The sequence below is a fragment of the Polypterus senegalus genome, chromosome 1 (genome assembly GCF_016835505.1).
Source record: "Polypterus senegalus isolate Bchr_013 chromosome 1, ASM1683550v1, whole genome shotgun sequence".
NCBI classification, from domain to species: domain Eukaryota; kingdom Metazoa; phylum Chordata; class Cladistia; order Polypteriformes; family Polypteridae; genus Polypterus; species Polypterus senegalus.
The window spans coordinates 222302051-222317092 of record NC_053154.1 but is presented as its reverse complement, the minus strand read 5'-3'; the positions used below and the strand labels follow the sequence as shown (position 1 = coordinate 222317092).

Here is a 15042-nt window from a genome sequence, read left to right as displayed (position 1 = left end):
ATTGGGGTCCCGGCCGGGTTGACTTGCCAGCTGTCAACCAGATCCCTAATACAATAAACCAAGGATATAATGTTAAACAGCCTCCTTAAAAAAAAAAATATACGCATATAACTGTAATTAAAACATAAACAAACAGTGGCCAAGAAGTTAATAACATGTTAAATTATGGTACCAGTATCATTTCAAGTGGATCAAACAGCCAGTAAGATCTTTACCATGCCAGGACAGAGTCCAACCCACGATAATCGGGATCAGTTTTTTTAGGTCTTTTTCAGCTTCCTCCCTATAAGTAAAAATGTAGAGGTTGCTTGAATGTCCACTATCAGTTTAGTAGGATCAGAGGTGGGTAGTAACGAGTTACATTTACTCCATTACATTTACTTGAGTAACTTTTTTAAAAAAATTAACTTCTAAGAGTAGTTTTACTGCACCATACTTTTTACTTGAGTACATTTGTGAAGAAGAAACGCTACTCTTACTACGCTACATTGAACTTGAATCGTTACTTTTTTCCCCCATCAGATACGCTATATTTTAACCAGAGAGAAGCCGCCAGTGGATCTACTGCATGACTGTTTCACCAATCAGACATAGCAACAATGATCACAAGACTACATTCCATCAATCAGACGTAGCAACAATAATCACATGGATCCGTTTCACAAATCAGACATAGCGGCACAAACTCCTGACAGACAGCGGAGAGGGAAAGAAAGAATACATGAATAATGAGAGCCAACTCCTGCTGAAGCTTAACCATCACTTCACTGAGTGAAGAACAAGCACGTTTTAACCAAACATGCACAGACACAGACAGTCAAGGTAAAGTGAGACTTCTTGTACATGCACAAGTTGCCTTGTTCTAATGTTATTTTCTATCAGCTGTGCTATTTGGAGGGCAAGTGAATATGCAGTATTATACTGTCAGTGTACAGTATATCTTGTCAATGTAAGTAGTTTGCACCGTTCAAACATACATGTTACCTACTGTAGGTATTGGCTTCAAAAGCTTTGTTGTGAAAAACTAAGATTTGGAACTTTGTGTTATTTGTGCATCTTTATTTTGTAAATATGTTATTTTTACTCATTTTGTATTTAATTATTTGGAAATAGCAGAATTTCCACATTATTTTATATTTTTGTCTGTCTTATTACAACACTTCTAAAAAATAAATCATTTATTATGATCAAACAGTTACTCAGTACTTGAGTAGTCTTTTCACCAAATACTTTTTTACTCTTACTTGAGTAATTTTTTTAGATGACTACTTTTTACTTATAATTGAGTAATATTATTTTGAAGTAACCCTACTCTTACTTGAGTACAATTTTTGGCTACTCTAACCACCTCTGAGTAGGATACAAGAGGCTGTATCCGATTTCGGTCGGCTTTCTGTAAGCTCTGCTTAATATTGTAAAATGTGGCATGTTTAGCAGCTGCTGAGGGTGAGAAATCAGGGAAAATACGAATGTGGTTATTTTCAAATATAATCTCTTGTTTTTGTCTGAGAAGTAACATTATATGTAATTTAAATTGTAATTTTTCAAAACACATGATGCGAGTTCTAGGTTTAGAGGTAATTGATTCCAGTATGCGATAAGTTGCTGCTATCTCGGTGTCTGATTTTAAGTCCTCTCCAGTTATTTTAGAGAATAGTTCAGCTATGAATTTCACTGGGTTTGGACTTTCACAATTATCAGGGAGACCTTCGATTTTATTATTATTCCTAAATAATTTTTACATGAAGAAATGACTGAGTATAATCACTTAGAGACGAGCACATAACCTGCGGAAGTCAAGGAAGAAGAAGTAACGAGCAAGAGTGTGCTTTTTCAAGTATCCCTACAAATTTGTAAGATCACTCTTCACGACAGAAAAGGGAGGTCACCTTGAGACGTCAAGGCATGAATTGGAACAGTATTTGAAAAGAATGTATGCAGATGAAAAGAGGCATGGGCAAGTAGCCATTCCAAATGATATCCCACCAATTGAAGAACCTGAGCACCAGATGGATACCAGTCCTCCAAAATGGAGATGAGTGAAGCAGGTGGTGAAGCGGCGAGAGCTTTCTCAGCCCCAGGGATAAATGGAGTTCCATATCGACTTTACAAGAATGCTAAAGATGTTCTTAAATTTCTGTGGAGACTCAAGAGAGTGGCCTGGGAAAAGGAAATCATACCCAAAGCATGGCGTAGGGCGAGTGGAGTCCTGATTCCAAAAGAAAAAGAATCCAAGGAGGTTAGCCAATTCCATCCCATCAGTCTACTTAACTTAGAGGGTAAGATTTTCTTTAGTGTCATAGCTAAGAGGATGTCCATGTACTTGGAGAGAAATAATTTTGTGGATACAACAGTCCAGGGATGCCAGGGTCCTCTGGATGCCTTGATCATACTACAGTACAATAATATTTAATAGATTTTTATGGAACCTATCAGTTTGAAATAGATTTCAAATACACAGGATGAGATGTTTAACATCCATAATGGGGACTATGCAAGGCAGGGGAGTCCTCTTCCTTGAGCCAAGCTAACACCTAAAAGCATACCTAAAAGAAGGAATCGCACTATGTTTCCGATGTTTTGAGGAGGCTGGACAGCCACATCACTGGGTTTGTCAAGTGGGCTGCTACTTTCATCAACGTCTCGCTGACTATGCCCACAACGTCTCCAGTAGCATCAGCAGTGGTATCTGGCGTCCCAGAACCACCCCCCTCTGCATTTGTCCAGCCACCTTATTTGGGAGACCAGATAGGGTCTTTTCTTTTAATCCATAGACACTGGCTGCTCCATTCTGCTACCCTAGATATTTCCATAATGGCATAGCATAGGACATGCCTACTAATGCCAAAGTTCCTCATCAGCCCTACAATGGATACTGCAACAAAGCCCCTGCATCCAACCTCTGGGTGGATTTTTGCATTTCGTCCTTGCTGTCCTGCCTCTGCTGCAAGCTTGGAATATCTTGATTTTTTTCCTTCCAAAAGCTTCATGCACGGCATCTTCCCAGGGAACTGTGAGCTTGACAAATAATACCTTGTGCTGTGAGCCTGACCACAAGACCAGGTCAGGCCTCTGGTTGGTGACTGCTATTTCCGGTGGGTCTGTGAGTCATTGGCCCACATCCATCAGCATTTTCCAGTCTGTCTATCTCGCCCAATCTGGTCTTTAGGGAAAACTTGTGTTGCCTTTGGTCCCCTTCCCGAAAAAACAACAAAGGCACATTTAAGTTGATTCTCTGGATGGCAGGCCATTGCTGGCAGTTATCTTGCTTTCCAAACTAGCTGCAAGACATTTAAGCACTTGGTTGTGTCTCCAGGTATATTGTCCTTGAGAGAGGCTTACTTTGCATCTTGTGAGAATGTTCCGCAGTGTACCTGGTGTTGAGCAGAGGGTGCATGATGGATCTTTGCCTAGCCGTTGGTTGAAGTTTTGAGGAGTAGGGAGGACATCATAGGTCTCTCAAATGAGGAAACTTATCCTACCCACTTCCATCATCCACATGTCCTTCCAGCTGATCTTTCGCTTTTCCAAATTCTCCCACCTCGTCCATTGGCATTGTTTAGCCTGCTCCACAGCCTTGGCCCACCTTCTCTCCTCTTCATGCTGACGGACTTCAGCCATGGCCATTATCCTCCGATTTGCTGGGGTTGCCTTACTCCAGTAGGGTTGCCCTTTGCCAAACCCCAACCCACTTTTTCCATGTTTGACTTGACCGACAATGCCGCTGAAGTAGAGTGCAGATTTTGCCTGCTGGACTGCATTCTTAGCTTTCCATTTCCGTCCAGTTTCCCAAGTTGGTGCGGCAGCTCTAATCACCGTATCATTGGACTCTGAAAGCATCATCTCAAGTCTCATTTTAGCACATTTAAATTCTTCAGTGAGGCTGGAAAGGGGCAACTGAAGTAGCCCCTAACCATACAGGGCTACATTGCTCAGACATGGAGGGAGGCCTATCCACTTCCTCACATAAGAGCTTACTATCCTTTCCATCTTCACAACTCTTATGAGGGTGATGTCATACATGGTTAATGGCCACAGCAGGCTAGGTAGTAACCCAAACTGTAAGAACCAAATTATTTGATTACCAGGCAGCACTGAGTCATCAGTGCTCTTCAGGCCTTTACTAAGTTCCTCCCGAAACTCATAAGCCTGATCGGTATCCTTAAGGGTTGAGTTATACCATCTCCCCAAACTTTTGATTGGTTTTTCAAGCACTGTTGGAATAGGCTCTTGATTAATGAAGAATCTTTGCCCCACTAGCTTGCCTTTAATTATAGAGATGCTCCTTGATTTAGACGGCTTAAATTTCATTCTCGCCCCAGTGATGTTCTGCTGAAGTTTTGCCAATAGGTGTCTGGTGCTGATGTTGTAATTGTTGTCATATCATCCATATAGGCCCTGATGGGTGACAGACGTACTCCAGAAGTTAATCTCTCCCTGCCAACCACCCACTTGGATGCTTGTATTATTACTTCCATTGCCATGGTGAATACCAATGGAGAGATGGTGCATCCTGCCATTATGCCAATCTCTATGTGGTGCCATGCAGTGGTAAAGTCCGGCAAGGTAAAACACAGTTGCAAGTCATGGTAGTATGCCTTAATCAGGTTTGAGATAATTTCAGGAATCCTAAAGAAATCAAGAGATGCCCAGAGAATATTATGTGGATCAGATCCAAAAGCATTGGCAAGGTCCAGGAATACCACATGACGATCCTTCCGCTCTGGTTTTGGTACCAAATCATACTACAGTATATATATATATATATATATATATATATATATATATATATATATATATATATACTGTAGAATGATTTGGTACCAAAACCAGAGCGCAGAGGAAGAGCGGAAGGATCGTCATGTGGTATTCCTGGACCTTGCCAATGCTTTTGGATATGTATATATATATGTATGTATTTGTAGTTGGAGATCCACAAAGGGAGAGAATAAATCACCTATCATAAAGTAGTTTTTATTGCTGGGCTTTCTGCTCCTGCCAGGAGCCATCATCAGAGGATAATGATTAGACATACAAGAATCAACACACACACACACACATACAGTATCTCACAAAAGTAAGTACACCCCTCACATTTTTGTAAATATTTTATTATATCTTTTCATGGGACAACACTGAAGATATGACATTTTGATACAATGTAAAGTAGCCAGTGTACAGCTTGTATAACAGTGTAAATTTGCTGTCCCCTCAAAATAACTCAACACACAGCCATTAATGTCTAAACCCCTAAGTCAAAAATGTTCGAATTGTGCCCAATTAGCCATTTTCCCTCCCCGGTGTCATATGACTCATCACACACACGTATATCAGTCCTGCATCACAAGCAACTGCATTGGGTCCTACAAGTCCCACGGGAGTGTCAACTACAGCTACAGAATTAACTAACTTCACAATATTATCATTAGCCATCTGCTATTAATAAAAATACTTTAAATATCTGTCACAAATGTCAAAATTGGGTCTCAGAAAGCAATTTCCTAATGCAGTTACCAGGCAAAAAAAACTTTTTTTTCCCCCCAATTCCTTTTCCCTGAGGAATTTGTTAACATTTTATTTGCAGATCAGCATTTTGTGGGAAAAGGGCATCTAAGAAGAAAACAGAACGGCAGAGCATTTCAAAAAGCACAAAATGCAAGCAGAATTCTATCAAGATTTTATGTTGGTTTTTGGATCTTTCTTTGAGTATTACTCAAATATTCAGATACTGAAATATCAATTCAAATATTACATTAGATAACCAAATAACGGATTTCCAAGATGAATTTAATACGCCATGACAATTATGCCACACAAATTTATTTTATTTGTCTTCAGTTTTACTATAATAAAAACAATATTAGACATTTCAAGAAGTTAACACTGAACAATTTGTACTTTATATTTAAATTCAAGGAATTTCAATAAAATAAACACACACAAAAGTGCACAAATTTACAAATAACTATGCAATAGCAAATTAACTTTGCAATAGCAAAATACAGTGTGTTTGGTGGTGTGTCCCACCTTACCTCAATCAAGTGAAGTCCTGCTTTCTATTAGACAATTTAGATTTCAAATACAATAAAAATAGGCAGCTCTTAAAAACTGAATTCTTAAAGTCAACCTCTTACTAAAAAAAATTTCTTTCTCAACATACTTAATATAGAATTTAAAACAAATATCAACATATCATGTCTTAGAGAAAAAACATTAAATAACATTTTAAAAAACATACCCTATGGGATACAAATTCAAATCCCAAAACAAACAACGTAGACCTAGAAAAAAATCATGCTTATTTTCACAAATACAGTACTTACTGTAATTTTGGTAGCATTGTTTAGGACATTTACCCATTCAACCAAATCCTGCTGATCATTGGCTTGCAAGAAATATTTTCTCATTCCAGCATTGATAACTGTAAAGAAAACATAATGAAATACAAGTCATTTTAACTGTTTGGTCCCAAGTTAAGAAGTTTATATGAATTTTTCTTTAAATAATGCTTTAAGCATTTGACAGGTAATATACACTGAAAGCTAGAGAACTAGAAATAATACAAAACAGGCTTAAACCAATAAAATAAACATTATTTTACTTAAAAAAGCCACATACTATCAACACTACAAAAATGAATAGCATGGTTAAAATGAAACCTTGCTGGCTGATGTTTATCTTGAAGAATAATTCAGTGATGACTCAAACTTTGTAAACGTCGTTTTGCATTCTAGGATTTTGTTCCCAAACAATGTTTCAATGTGCAAATACACTCATACTGAACTGGGAACATACACCTTGGATAAAGCAAAATGCAATAAACTACCTAGTTAAATCTTAGTCAATAGCGAAGTTGCTTTCTGAGATATATATATATATATATATATATATATATATATATATATATATATATATAGATATATATATATAGATATATATATATATATATATATATATTGTATATATATGCAATGCGTTCTAGTATCTAAATATAAAGTCTGTAGCATTACAGGTGCCGGTCATAAAATTAGAATATCATAACAAAGCTGATTTATTTCAGTAATTCCATTTAAAAAATGAAACTTGTATATTATATTCATTCATTACACACAGACTGATGTATTTCAAATGTTTGTTTCTTTTAATTTTGATGATTATAACTGACAAATAATGAAAGTCCCAAATTCATTATCTCGGAAAATTTGAATATTGTGAAAAGGTTCAATATTGAAGACACCTGGTGCCACACTCTAAATGAGCTAATTAACTCAAAACACTGCAAAAGCCTTTAAATGGTCTCTCAGTCTAGTTCTGTAGGCTACACAATCATGGGGAAGACCGTTAACTTGACAGTTGTCCAAAAGACGACCATTGACACCTTGCACAAGGAGGGCAACACACAAAAGGTCATTGCAAAAGAGGCTGGCTGTTCACAGAGCTCTGTGTCCAAGCACATTAATAGAGAGGCGAAGGGAAGGACAAGATGTGGTAGAAAAAAGTGTACATGCAATAGGGATAACCGCACCCTGGAGAGGATTGTGAAACAAAACCCATTCAAAACTGTGGGGGAGATTCACAAAGAGTGGACTACAGCTGGAGTCAGTGCTTCAAGAGCCACCACGCACAGACGTATGCAAGACATGGGTTTCAGCTGTCACATTCCTTGTGTCAAGCCACTCTTGAACAAGAGACAGCGTCAGAAGCGTCTCGCCTGAACTAAAGACAAAACTGCTGCTGAGTGGTCCAAAGTTATGTTCTCTGATGAAAGTAAATTTTGCATTTCCTTTGGAAATCAAGGTCCCAGAGTCTGGAGGAAGAGAGGAGAGGCACATAATCCACGTTGCTTGAGATCCAGTGTAAAGTTTCCACAGTCAGTGATGGTTTGGGGTGCCATGTCACCTGCTGGTGTTGGTCCATTGTGTTTTCTGAGGTCCAAGGTCAACGCAGCCGTCTACCAAAATGTTTTAGAGCACTTCATGCTTCCTGCTGCTGACGAACTTTATGGAGATGCAGATATCATTTTCCAACAGAACCTAGCACCTGCACAAAGTGCCAAAGCTACCAGTACCTGGTTTAAGGACCATGGTATCCCTGTTTTTGATTGGCCAGCAAACTCGCCTGACCTTAACCCCATAGAAAATCTACGGGGTATTTTGAAGAGGAAGATGCAATACACCAGCCCCAACAATTCAGAAGAGCTGAAGGCCACTATCAGAGCAACATGGGCTCTCATAACACCTGAGCAGTGCCACAGACTGATCGACTCCATGCCACGCGTTACTGCAGCAATCCAGGCCAAAGGGGCCCCAACTAAATATTGAGTGCTGTACATGCTCATACTTTTCATGTTCATACCTTTCAGTTGGCCAACATTTCTAAAAATCCTTTTTTTGCATTGGTCTTAATTGATATTCTAATTTTCCGAGATACTGAATTTGGGACTTTCATTAGTTGTAAGTTATAATCATCAAAATTAAAAAAAATAAACATTTGAAATACATCAGTCTGTGTGTAATGAATGAATCTAATATACAAGTTTCACTTTTTGAATGGAATTACTGAAATAAATCAACTTTGTCATGATATTCTAATTTTATGACGGGCGCCTGTAAATACTAAGTCAACTAGCAAAATACCCGCGCTTCGCAGCGGAGAAGTAGTGTGTTGAAGAAGCAATGAAAAAGAAAAGGAAACATTTTGAAAATAACGTAACATGATTGTCAATGTAATTGTTTTGTCACTGTTGTGAGTGATGAGTGTTGCTGTCATATATATATATATATATATACATATCTATACATATACACATATATACACATACACATATACATACATATATATCTACATATATACACATACATATACATACACACATACATACATACATACACATATATATATATATATATATACATACACACACACATATATAAACATATATATACATATACATACATATCTACATATATACACACACAGCTATTTCAGATCAGTGCAATACGCTGCTTGTTAAAACGGATAACTCCGCTCTTATGTGCAAGTCTGCGTGGATATTATGAACTATCGTATTTGTTCAAGTTCTATTTAAATTTTAAATAGAAGGAATTTTTATTTAGTCGACAGAAATATCTTTGGTAGGAATGGTAAAAACAGACAGGAATATTATTAGTGAATAAATCAACTCAAACCTTAAATAACTTAAAAGAACAAACATTCAAATTTCTTTACTCTTATGTAAATTTATATAAAAAATAAACTTAGATTTTAAATATCCCAAAAGATTCTGCTCTCCATAAAATATATCCTTTCAAAATTATACAAATTCAAATATGAACATGCTGCATAACAAAACCTGGAAATATAAATAAAATGTGTTCCTTTCAGCAATAACAAATCAAATCATTAAGTTGTCTTTGCTCATATGTCATTTTAGAGCTGGACACCTGGCATCTATTTTTGGCAACAGGTTCGTTTATGTTTGGTGTGAGGTTCTGTGTTGTGGAGATTCTCAGGATGGATTGCAGGTGCTCATCAGTGAGGCGACTCCTGTGTGCTGTTTTGTTATTCTTTATCACTGAGAAGAGCTTCTCACACAGATATGTGCTACCAAACATGCACAAGGTTCGAGCTGCATGTAGACGGACTTTTTTTGTTCTTCAAAGTCACCAAAGCGCCGTGCAAACTCAGTGCGCTCGGTTTATCAGCAAAGTCGCGTTTGGGAACACCGTAGTGACGACTTGGTTTAACATTACTTGGCAACAGGGAAAGTTGCACTGGTGCAGTTGTGTCTCCCATAAAAGCAACTTCACTTGAAATCACTTTGTAATTGTGCACGGGTAAAAACGTCAGCTGAAGTGTCAGATTCTTATTTAATTCTTCTGCTTTCTGTATCTTCTGCATTGCATTCAGGTCTTTCAGCCTCACTGATGAGCACCTGCAATCCATCCTGAGAATCTCCACAACACAAAACTCCCTGATGTTTTGTCTCATAGTGCCGTCTTAGATTAAATTCTGTAATTACAGCCACATTAGCTCCACAAATGAGACACACGGGTTCAGTAAACATATACTCAGCCTCCCATCGGTTTTTAAAGGCTCTATTTTCAGAATCAACTTTTCTCTTCAGCATCGTGTGAGCTAGCTTCGCAATAACTTGCAGCATCATAAGCTAGACTTGATTAACACGGTAAGTGTTCGGCAAGGCAGCTGAAGCGCTGCATTATGGGATCTGTAGTTTATTGTGTTACCAGCGCTTCATATACCGGGCCATTAATAACAATAATACAGTATATAAAATGATCTCGCGGGCTGGATATAATTACGCCGGGCGGATGTAGCCCTGCGGCCCTTGAGTTTGACACATATGGACTAAATAGAACTTGAAAAGATATATTTTTCCAATGTGATCGCAATTCAGATAGAGTTGGCGCACTACAGCCTGCATGCCTCAATAAGTCATCCTCCCTCGCTCTTACTTTTTACCGTTCATCTAATGAATACACTGAGTATGGCTTTACCAAAACAATCATTGATGGCGAATAAAGTATCCATTATTCGAGTATGTAGATCGGGATATATATATATATACATATATATATACCCGCGTATCAGCGAGAGTAGTGTGTTAAAAAGCTAGAAAAGAAAAGGGAACATTTTAAAAATAGCTTAACATGACTGTCAATATACAGTATTTGTTTTGTGAGTGTTACTGAGTGTTGCTGTCATCAATGATTTGATTATCATTATTTCTTTCAATCAGGTTCGTATTTGTAGGATGTGTTGTGTTCAAGTTACATTCCGTGTTTGTCAATCGTTGTAAAGATGACAGGTTTCATTCATCGATTCGTTTCTTACTGCATCAATAAACAGCTCGTCTTCTTCTTTATCCGAGACCTGACACACTGCATGCGGGTTTTTTACACTGTCTTCCTTTAGCGGGACATTGACTTTTTCCACCGTGTGCTTTGTTTCCACAGTAGCTGCATTTATGAATATGCTTGTATGTATCAGACGCTTCATATTTTTTGCTGCCTTTTCAATTGTGTAATTCGGTTTTTGTTCAGCGCTCTTTGGAAATGTTGCTTTTTATCTGTGCACTGCGTCAGTTCACATGAGCCGCTCGGTGTACATGCATCGAAGGTTCCCAGCTGTGCTGGTGCCATCTCGTGCTATGCCCATGGCTGTATTTAATGTTACCTTAGTCCTGGCACTTAAAACTTTCTCTCGCAGTTTCGCTGAGTTTGTGCCAAACACCACGCTGACCATCTCATCTTCCTCTGCATAAGCACAGTCCTTAACCCGTTAATATTTAGTGAGAGTTTGCTATTGGATTGCCGCTGACGGACGACCTTATATGGGCAGGCACTAAATTACAAACGCCAGCGGCAGCCTGTCTATGAACTTAATTTAAAGTGTAGGTTTACATCGTGCTTTGTTTCCGTAGTTGCAGAACTCATCAATATGGTTGTATATGTCACTCGCTCGCTTCTTATTGTTTCGCTGCCTTCTCAATTATATAATGCATGTTTTCTTCAGCGCTTTTTGGAGGTCTTCCTGATTTTCTATGTACTGCGTGATTACGTGAGGCGTGATGATGTCACGAAACTCCGCCCCGCGCGTTCAAGCTCATCTCCATTACAGTAAATGGAAAAACAGCTTCCAGTTATGACCATTACGCGTAGAATTTCGAAATGAAACCTGTCCAACTTTTGTAAGGAAGCTGTAAGGAATGAACCTGCCAAATTTCAGCCTTCCACCCACGGGAAGTTGGAGAATTAGTGATGAGTCAGTAAGTGAGTGAGTGAGTGAGTGAGTGAGTGAGTGAGTGAGTGAGGGCTTTGCCTTTTATTAGTATAGATTATGGAGATCAAAGAATAAAGAAAAAGAAGTACAGTAATCCCTCGCTATATCGCGCTTTGACTTTCGCGGTTTTAAAATCGCGGATTTTAAATGTAAGCACATCTAAATATATATCACAGATTTTTAAGCTGGTTCAGGATTTCTACAGACAGTGGGTCTTTTAATTTATGCTACACGCTTCCTCAGTTTGTTTGCCCTGTTGATTTCATACAAGGGATGCTATTGGCGGATGGCTTAGAAGCTACCCAATCAGAGCATGTATTACATATTAACTAAAACTCCTCAATGCTATAAGATATGCATCCCGCGCGGAGCTTGATTGTTTGCTTGTCTGTGCCTCTCTCTCACCCTCTCTGACATTCTCTGCGCCTGGCGGAGGGGGTGTGAGCAGAGGTGCCGTTTTAAAAGATACTGGCGCTCCTCTAAAAATGCTGCTTTATTAGTGTGCTCGGCATATTTAAAAGCACAGAAGCACGCGTATTGATTTTTTGATTGTTGCTTCAATCTCGCTCTCTCTCTCTGACGTTCTCTGCGCCTGACGGAGGAGATGTGAGCAGAGGAGCTGTTTGCACAGAGGCTGTTTGCTTAGAAGATACTAACGCTCCTCTAAAAATGCTGCGGCAAACTTAAAAGCACAAGTATTGATTTTTTGATTGTTTGCTTTTCTTTGCGAGCTCTCTCTCTCTCTGAAATTCTCTGCTCCTGAAGAGAAGAAGATTTATTTGCATTCTTTTAATTGCGAGAAAGAACTGTCATCTCTGTCTTGTCATAGAGGACAGTTTAAACTTTTGACTAAAGGGTGTTATTTCATGTCTAGAGGGCTCTAATAATGTTAACAGTGTGGGAGAGTTTATAAGGGCTTAAAATATATAAAAATAACTACACAAACATATGGTTTCTACTTGCGATTTTCGTCTATCGCGGGGGGTTCTGGAACGCAACCCCCGCGATCGAGGAGGGATTACTGTATTCCCCAAATACACCAGCAGGAAGGATGAGTATAGTCAGACTACTGAGTGTTAAAACTAATGGATGGGAAAAAAATGAGATGTGAGTATACAAAAATAATGTACAAGTCATTTCCTCTGTAGCATTAAGTTATTTTCAAGTCCACTTGTCAAGAAAAGTAAAAATGGTGCAAAACAGAAAGGCAAAGGGTACTGGCTTCAGGAACTTGGGTTGAAATGCTGTTCAGGTTAGTGTCTATATAGATTTCTCAATCCCTTCCGCTGTGTGATTTTGAAAAACCAATCAAAATTTCTGCCATCACCCTTTCATTTAAAAAATGGAGTGCTAGATAAAGTAAAATTAAGCAAAAGTGATCAAGTACAAATTTACAATAAATTACACGGCATTAAAAGTTTAAGTCTTGCATGTACCGAATTTAACATAACATACAAATAGTACAAAGCTCCTTGTTAATAGAATCCAAATCTATATAAATTAGAACTCTGTGAAGATCTTGTCACGCATGGGGTCAAAATAGGACTTTCCTCACAGTTTTCTGTAAGAATATAAAAAAAAAAAAATTACAGCATCATCTATTTAACATGTTCTGCATCACTCTCAACATACTAATCTTTCTTGCTTAAATGTGTCATATGTCATCAATGTGAGTATAGTGGAATATGAGTACATTAATTACTGATGCTGGTATACAGGTACAAACAAAAAGACTCAATGCAACCCAACATTTTAAATTAAGAAAAGCGGAAGAAGAAATTTGGAAGTCTAAAAACAGATGAGAACAAAGAGCATGAAAGAAAGACAGAAAAAACTAACATATAAAGATAAAGTCTTATATATCTAACAACTACAACAGTTTTGTGCAGTGTGCAAGATAGCATTCTTATACAGAATGGCAGCTAAACAACTTTATACATAATGTGAGCTTGTTTTCTCTTTCACATTTTGACATATTTTGACAAAATTTTAAATTTGAGAAATGACCTAAGCTTCACAGAAATGTGCAGATTTTAGCCTATTTTATATTTTATCTACTTAAAATAATTTATACAAATAAAATACCTACATTCATAGTTTTACATTTCTTTGACTCCCAAACATGAATTTGAAAAATGTGAAATCAGTTGTAAAATGTATAAAATTACTAAAGAAATGATCATGACAGCTAAAAATACCCTGTTGTTTTGGAACTGAGAGCCAGCTCAGACATCAGCATCCTGTTTAACAAGAGATTTCCCCAATCCAGAAGAAATTTGTGCTAGGCTCAACAGCAGGTCACTGTAGTGCTTCCTTCAATTGAGAGTAAGGTCAAATACAGCATAGCATTGAGACAAGAGATACTCCAATTCAAACTAGTATGAGACACGTTATACCTGCCTTTTTAAATTACAGTGATCACTGTAAAAAAGAAAGATATTTAATGCTTTAACTTTACATAACAGCAACTTAAAAAATGGTCTTAATATCTAAGTTAAACACAGCAAAATAGGAAAGAAAATTTTTACTGCAGCTACTTAGGGCTTTAATATATGCAATTGAGCCAGCAGTAAAAAGCAGACAGACTCAACAAACAAAGGGTTTAACTGTTGAAATGTTGTCTTAGAATGTTGTTTTTAAAGCCTGGTAAACAAGCAACTATTGTTTTTTGTAAAATTTTAAATTATATCCATTAAAGTCACTTCTTACTTTTGACATAGATGACAGTGATCATTAGTAATGAAAATACCCCTCTGGTCCACAGAAAAAAACAAAAATAAAATGAGTGTACTTTAAATGAGATCAGAATATTCTCTCTGCAGCTCAGTTGCTTTAACTCACTATATATATTTTTTAAGTTGCCAGGGTCGTTACAACTTGTTATATATTCCGGTGAGATTTTAAGAAAAGAATAGATTCCTGATTCCCATTTTTGTGCTATGTGGGCAAATAACAAAAAAAAAAATAGAAAAAGAAAAAAAAAATGTCAAATAAAGAAAAATAAAACATGGAAGGAAAAATAACAGAAACAACACAAAGTACAACTTAACAGAGAATAAAATTACAAACTGACTACCCCTTTGAGAATGACAATTGAACTCTTTCTACCAGTGTCAGTGGCTCAAAAGCACTCCCTTTCTCTGCATGATCCTGGATTCTGCTCATTCCACCAGCAGAGCTTCTGCCACCAAATACTGGAGATGAAATGGTTTAACATACTATCTTCTTGGTCATTAACGA

At 37.6% G+C, this 15042-nt stretch overlaps 1 protein-coding gene across 9 annotated transcripts in view; it reads right to left on the bottom strand.

Annotated features, from left to right (window-relative positions):
* plekha1b (pleckstrin homology domain containing, family A (phosphoinositide binding specific) member 1b) overlaps positions 1 to 15042 on the bottom strand; it is a 234445-nt gene that overhangs the window by 98780 nt on the left and 120623 nt on the right. For all 9 annotated transcript variants that reach the window (XM_039769286.1, XM_039769295.1, XM_039769304.1 and 6 more), the window contains exon 5: positions 6324 to 6421. In XM_039769286.1, coding sequence (XP_039625220.1) covers positions 6324 to 6421 — 98 coding nt within the window. The remainder of the gene's footprint in view (positions 1 to 6323; positions 6422 to 15042) is intronic.